The sequence below is a fragment of the Telopea speciosissima genome, chromosome 5 (genome assembly GCF_018873765.1).
Source record: "Telopea speciosissima isolate NSW1024214 ecotype Mountain lineage chromosome 5, Tspe_v1, whole genome shotgun sequence".
Lineage (NCBI taxonomy): Eukaryota > Viridiplantae > Streptophyta > Magnoliopsida > Proteales > Proteaceae > Telopea > Telopea speciosissima.
Genome location: NC_057920.1, coordinates 5867238 through 5874471, shown reverse-complemented (window position 1 = coordinate 5874471; position 7234 = coordinate 5867238). Strand labels below are relative to the sequence as shown.

The window sequence follows — 7234 nt, the reverse complement described above, 5'->3', positions numbered from 1 at the left end:
GTTTTGTGTTCGGGACTATGACCTACGCTAGCGCTCCCATGAGTCTATCTCTTTTTCAGTATTCCCATAATTCTATTTCTCTCCTCCTTAAGAGATAGATTCATGGGAATGCTAGCGCAGGCTATATCCCCAGATAGAGTTCGAGAGTTGCAATTCAGATAAGTGAGTGGAATGAGAGAAACGACCAATTATATATATATTAAAAAAAAAAAAAAAATGAAAAAGAAGGTTTTATGTGGGAGCGTGAGCTGACCAAGAGGATGAAATGACTACCTCATCCCATGAATGTTAGTAATAACCATCCTGATGATGCCACCGCACGTGTTCCCGTGGCTTCCGTCCATGCACAAAGACCACACTCCTCCCTTCCCAACAAAAGAGAAAAATCTTCTACCATAAAAAAAAGAAGGGAAGCAGTTTTCTGTTCAGGAGTATGGCCTATGCTAGCATTTCCATGTGTCTATCTCTCTCCTCCTTAAAACAAGGGGTCAAAATTGTCTTTTTAAATGGAGAGGAGAGAGATACATTCATGGGAGTGCTGCCATAGACCACACTTCAGGACACAGTTCTTTTTCCCAAAAAACAAAAAAGAGAAAAATCTTCCTCAGGAAAAAAAAAAAAAAAAAAAAAAGAAAAAAGAAGAAGAAGAAGAACGAGAGAAACATCACCAAATGGAGTTTCATTTTAATCTGACGTCGGAAGTTAATGAGTATCATTCCAATCTGACGTCTGAAAGGCTCTCCCATCATATTATCGTCCCTTTAAAAATGTCAGGGGCAAAGCAGGTAAAATAATGATATTATTTACCCTTTCTGATCAGTGAAAACGACCAAGTTGCCCGACAGACAAGCGAGAGTGTCGCCGTCCATCAGAACAGCAAAGGACGGGGACAGATGTTGCCTCGTTATTAAAGGGGGTATAAGCAAGCAACCCCAGTTTGTTTAGTTGACGAATGCTAACCCGGTCTCTCTGAGGCACGCTCGCTCGCTCGCTCCAGGAGACCAGGACCGATTCGCTGCTGTAACTACGTCTTTGTAGAAAATAGCGAGAGACATTACGCATGAGCTGATGAGCAGAGCAGAGCATGGCATGGAAGTGACTTGCCGCGGTTTTATCGTCTCGAATATCGCCGCAAAATTGAATTTCTACTACTTACTTCCCACCCTGGTTGCATTTCTATACCTGCATTTGCGAAGACAGCGAGGAAGAAAAAAAGTTGCAGAGAGTAGTAGTGAAAGAAAGCGTCTCTCTGTTCTGCTTTCTCCTGACTCCTGAGAGACCTCATCTTGATGTTGCTGATTGCCTCGATCTTCGGCGGATTCGTTGCATATGCACGAGATTCTTGATTTTCCTTTGTTTCTGGAAAATTTTATGTTCGGATCTTGGTTACGGATCTGAATTTGCCAGCCATTTTTTGCTTTTTGCTCTGATCGATAGAAGCTAGAAGCTCTTTCCGGACCTTATGAACTAGATAAAACGTGTGAAATGGTATAGGGTTCCTGTATGCTTCAAAACAAAAGTTGCTTGTTATGGCTTCATTTCGACGAACTCTATCACCTGCTTCTCACGACCGTTCTTACCAAAACGGGGGTAATTCGTTTGTGGTTCATTCTCCAACTCATAAGCTTCTCTCTGGTTCCAACTACTCTTCGAATTCGCCATCTTTTACTGTGTTGGGTGTTGGATTCCGCCGATTCCTGCCTGGGATTTTCTTGCCGAGATACTTGCGCAAGGGGTATCCACCAAGGAAGCGATTCTTGTTTCGGTTATTGCTGTGTTTTGTTCTAGGTTTCGTGCTAGGGCTCACACCGTTTGGTGATGTCGATGACATCAGACGACATGACTTACCGTATGAGATCAAGCCACCCACTTTTAATGTACAACAGGACCTTGATGGTATCGTTGGGCAGGAGAATGTCGTATTGGCGAAAGTGAACCTAGATCTTGAGACCGAGCCTGAAATAGAACCACCACCCGGTGTTATCCCGCTGAAGCAGTTAATAATCGTAACTCCGACATACAATCGGCCTCTCCAAGCATTCTATCTCAATCGCTTGGGTCAGGCATTAAGACTTGTTCGGCCGCCTCTTCTGTGGATTGTGGTGGAGATGAACTCAGCTTCAATGGAAACTGCAGAAATTCTGAGGAACACTGGTGTCATGTATAGGCATCTTGTGTGCTCCAAGAATTTGACAAACATAAAGGATAGAGGTGTTCACCAACGAAACAGGGCTCTCGAGCACATTGAACTCCATCATCTCGATGGGATTGTTTACTTCGCAGACGATGATAACATCTATTCTCTTGAACTGTTTGAAAGCACGAGAGCAATCAGGTATTCTTCTCTCTTCTTAGGCATGCATCTTGTTGGTGCGGTTGTAATTAAAGCTGTGTTTTGTTTTACCTGGAAAGAGTTTCTAAATTTTGTTTTTAGCTAGTGTTTGGATCCTCAGGCTGAAAAATTCCATGGCTTGCATGGTATACCCTCTTTCCAACTCCCCTGACCAGTAGGATATAAAGCATTCACTAGTTGCGGAGTTCAATGAAGCAAGTGAATTTAGCTTCTTTTGAATTCTAAACCATTGAGCAAGTCCAAGAAATGAATAAAATGAAATTATCCATCTTCTAAGGGGTGTTCCAACTTTGAGAATCAAACACAGCCATATGGTCAATGTGCTTCATTGTTATATCTCTTTTGAAATTCCTTCCAAACACACTTGCTCTAACATTGTAATATGATACGAAGTGTATAAGCTATAGTATTGAACTTTTATGTATGTTTTAATCTGTTAAGTGTTAATACATGAAAATTAACTTGGCTTAGTTGTACACGCTCAAGAGTCACCAACTCTAGTCCAAAGTCCAAACATAAAATGTCACTGTGTGTGGTTCCTTCTCAACCAATGATCAGTAATATTTATCATTGGTCAGGAATCATTTTCATACGAGAATGTGGGATCTAGTAAAAATACTTCCCTTTCTCTGAAGTCTGAACAAAAAAATAAGTAGATTGTGGAAAATGGTGTGACATTTTATTTTTGTTTTGGTCTTGTGGTTTAATTTCAGACAAACTCAAAAGTACAAATTGAAATTTCTGAGACATGCGCTCTTAGATCATCATGTTGCCACTCTGGATTGATTATATTCTTTTCACATCCATGAATTGCTTAAAAGTCTGCCTGCATTTCATCTTTGTATCTGCTTACATGTTCTTTCTGGCTTATCAATGTGAATTTTATGTTTGGATTTGTAACTTTTTACTATTTCCACTTGTATATTGTGCCAATATCTTGATACCGAAAACTTCGTTTTCACAGCCTCGTTAACTCAATCGGACTCAGTAAGTGAAGAATCAGGGTTAATTTCAATTGGTCGATTCCGCCGATTCCAATCCGATTTTTAACTGTGGAAGTTAGTGATAGCTAGATGAATCATGTTATTTATGTGAAATTTTTGTGTTAGTTAAATATTAGGATTCTCATAAGCAAATTTTCGAGAAAATTTTATAGAATAGTATAGAAGTGGTTGGATTCTTAGTCTTCTCTTATTCATAAAACTAAGATTGATTATTTAATTGAGCCTTGGCGCAATGGTTAAGTTGCGCTATTACAACCTGTTGGTTGTGGGTTCAAAACTTGGAAACAGCCTCTCCTGCGAAGTAGGGGGTAAGGCTGTGTACATGTGCCTTCCAGACTCTGCAGTAGCGGGAGCCTCGTGCACTGGGATGCTCTTTTTATAACCATCCCACTTTAGGGGGAGGGAGAAAAGTGCAAAGGGGATTTTCCCTTGCATTATGGAGAAATCTTGGGATTTTGGCCAGATTTTTCTCCCTACAAAAGGACAAGCTCTAGGAAATTCTTGTTTTAGAACATTTCATTTTCTTAGCCAAACAAAATTGCTGAATATTGGTATGTTCTGTGGAACCCGCATATTGTCCTCTGCAAACTCTCATTTTCTTCTGGATTCTGCCCTAATGAATGCAGCCTGAAAGTATTTGATAATGATTGTATTATAATTGCTGGTAATCTGAAGAGTTGGAGCCTTGACATAGTGACTCATGCATTTCTTGTATGATTCACAAATTTAGTCTTGGTCATGCACAGACGCTTTGGCACTTGGCCTGTTGCTATGCTTTCTCAGAGCAAAAACAAGGCGATACTGGAAGGTCCAGTATGTAATAGGAGTCAGGTAATTGGATGGCACACAAACGAGAAGAGTAAGAGACTCAGAAGGTTTCATGTTGATATGTCTGGATTTGCATTCAACAGCACCATCCTATGGGATCCCAGGAAATGGCATCGTCGAACTTCAGAACCTATAAGGCAGCGAGACACAGTGAAGGAGGGATTTCAAGTATGCAATTCTTTTTTAAGTCGTTTTTTTTTATTAAATTATTTATTCTTCTAGGAAAATATCTTCTATGCAATGCTATAAACTCTGAGCTGCTTTGTATTTTCCCCAGGAGACCACTTTTTTAGAGCAGGTGGTGGAAGATGAGAGTCAAATGGAAGCCATACCTCTTGGCTGTTCTAGGGTGATGAATTGGCATCTCCATTTAGAAACTCGCAATCATGTTTATCCTAAGGGTTGGGTGCTTCAGAAGAACCTTGATGTTGTAGTCCCCCTGAAGTGATGAACTACAACTGTGTGATATCGACATACTGAGACAGGTTTGGTTCGTAAATACCTATCAGTATTTTGTATGCATTTCTCTGTTTTGCTAACATTCGCAATCATTTTTGGCACTTGGGGTGGTTGGGCGGCATGTCTCTGTAATCATCCTTGGCTGTTTGGGAAGGTGGGCATGTTTGAGATATTAAGCCTACTTAGTTGTCCAGAAATATGTACCCCTAATGCAGGACAATTACATAAACAAGCTTATTTTAGTGGAAATAAGCATTGGGTAGGTTACATATGTTTTTGGGACTTTGGTCCAAAGGGTTTTTCTTTGTAGTTGGTCACTTTAATGGGCTTAGAATGTGGGTAGATGATGGGAGTACGAGATTAGTCAAGTAGGATGAGTTTAGTCCAAATCCTTGGAGTTTTTTTGAGTCAAATCTTTATTGTCCTGTTTGTGTTAGAACTTAGAAGTTAGGTGAGTCAAGTCTTTCTGTTATTAGGAACTAATTGGGTTCTACTTTCCAGTTTATGCTCAAGTTTTAGAGTCCTAGTCTGGGTGGAGAGTCAAATACTAGTTTGTTTTGGCTATTTCAAGTAGTAATTTAAGTTTTAAATCACTTTAGGAGTATTAGAGGTTCAATTTATGAATTTTATATGGGCAAGTGTTTCGTGCCTGGTAACGGACTACACTAGCAGGGCAGAGCCAATGAGGGGTGACAGAATGGTTTCGTAAATAAGGGGCTCAGAGGTCATTTCATCTGAGGAGGAGAGAAATAGAGAGGAGGAGGTGCTAGCGTATGCTTCGCCCCTGGGCAGGAAACATTCTCCCATTTTAGATATCGATGTAGTGGCCCATGGCCTAACACACGAGTTCATGAGTAAAAAAAAAAGGGCGTACCCAGTGCACAAGGCTCCCACCACACACTAGTTCATGAGTTCATGAGTAATATTATTAAAGTTTTTTTAAGATCTGGATGTGTGGATTCATGGTGTGCTTGGATGGATTTCCTGCGGCGGTAAGGTGGATTCCTTAGTGAAAGAGTGAACTGTCTTCACATGCTAGCTAGATTCCTGCTTTATTTTATATCTTCTATCTTCTATCTTCTAGTTTTTATTACTTCAAGTCCTCAACTTTCAAATTAGTTTTCTACTTTTTCCAGAAACCACTGGCACCCTGTTTATGTCAAGTTTTACTGCTAGTTTTCTGTGTTCATATCTCAATGAATGTTGGTCAGAATTGGCCCAGATTTGAAATACAAGCTTCTAGTAGTACTAGAAGTTCTCTGTGCAGTTTAATCTGCAGTTTTGATTGTTGTGAAATCCTGTGGATATATTCTACTGCCAGAGAGCTATACTCGACCAAAAGATCAGGTCATTCTGACCAGCTTCTGTCAGATATCAGTGTTCTCCTTTAATTCTGAAATTTGAGTTGTTAATTTTCTGTTAATTGGAGACCCTGTTTGGAAAATCCTCTTGATTCCTATTGTTAGAATCTGGTTAGTCTTAGATTTGCATTAATCCCAATGGAAAGCATGAAAAAAAAATCTGCATTTTCTAATGGAATACTGACCATGAGGTTCTTTTTCTCCTCTACAAACTGGATTATTGTATTTTGTCGTCATATTTTCTTTATAGGGAAAATCGTAGTTTTGTTGCAAATAGGGTTTTGATTATGCAATTCTTTTTATTACCTCACTTGTTCATTTGACGGTGAAACTATGTTCTTATATATTTTTTGTATTTTGTCCCGACAGTGCTTCAATTGCATCTATTATTTCTTGGCTCCCCCCATATTCTCTGCTGATGATTATTACCAAGTCCACTGCACTGTTAGCCATCAGCAACCTTGGTATATACAAGCACTGGAAGTCACCTAGCGCTAAGTGGACAGTGAGTGGTTTATATTGCAAAAATTCATCCACTTAATATTCTTTTGCAGGAAGCAGCACTTTATATCTTGTGAAAAGTCGGCACTGCATCCAAATGGACTGTCTCAGTTGAGTATGTCAGATCTGTATGAATATCATGTCAGTGAGCTGGCCTTGTATCATCAAGCAGGAGCCCCGTTGCAGCCCTGCCTTAGTATCAGTGTTACAAATTTTGTTCAACAAAATTGCTTAAAAAGTGTATAAATTTTGTTTCATGAAATTGCTTGTGATATAAATTTCATTTCATGAAGTTGCCTTATCTCTGTACTCTGGGAAAATGATTGTACCTTACATTTACTGCCCTCTTTGGTTTCACACTTACATCATCAGGACAGCCTCAAGGACCTCTGGTGATTTGGATTAGTTTGTCCAAAAGAATCATCTGGCAGAAAATTAGTATAATTGGAAGTTCTTGACCGTCAGACTTTTTTATATTATTATTGCAGGGTGCCTACGGTTCACGGTCAAATGTTGTAGATTGTTTCCTTGCAAATTTTCATTTGTGTCCGGGTCCTGAGATGCTGTTAGTTTTGTTTGGATTTTGTGCTTAGGTACTGTGCAATAATTCCTGTGGAGGGGAAAAGAGTTCAGACTTTGGGATACAGTAGATTCAATTGATTATTTGGTTATAATACCCTTGCTCAAGCGGGTTTAGTCATTGAAATGTTAGATTCTCTTTGATGGAG

The 7234-nt window shown here is 39.6% G+C and overlaps 1 protein-coding gene across 1 annotated transcript; it reads left to right on the top strand.

The window, feature by feature from the left end:
- The first annotated feature begins 1389 nt into the window (after positions 1-1389).
- LOC122662540 (probable beta-1,4-xylosyltransferase IRX9H) lies at positions 1390-6798 on the top strand. The gene is made up of 4 exons (XM_043858195.1): positions 1390-2335; positions 4104-4353; positions 4463-4670; positions 6375-6798. Exons 1-3 carry the CDS (start codon positions 1530-1532, stop codon positions 4631-4633), a joined length of 1227 nt encoding a protein of 408 aa, XP_043714130.1. The 5' UTR covers positions 1390-1529; the 3' UTR covers positions 4634-4670; positions 6375-6798.
- The last annotated feature ends 436 nt before the right edge of the window (positions 6799-7234 follow it).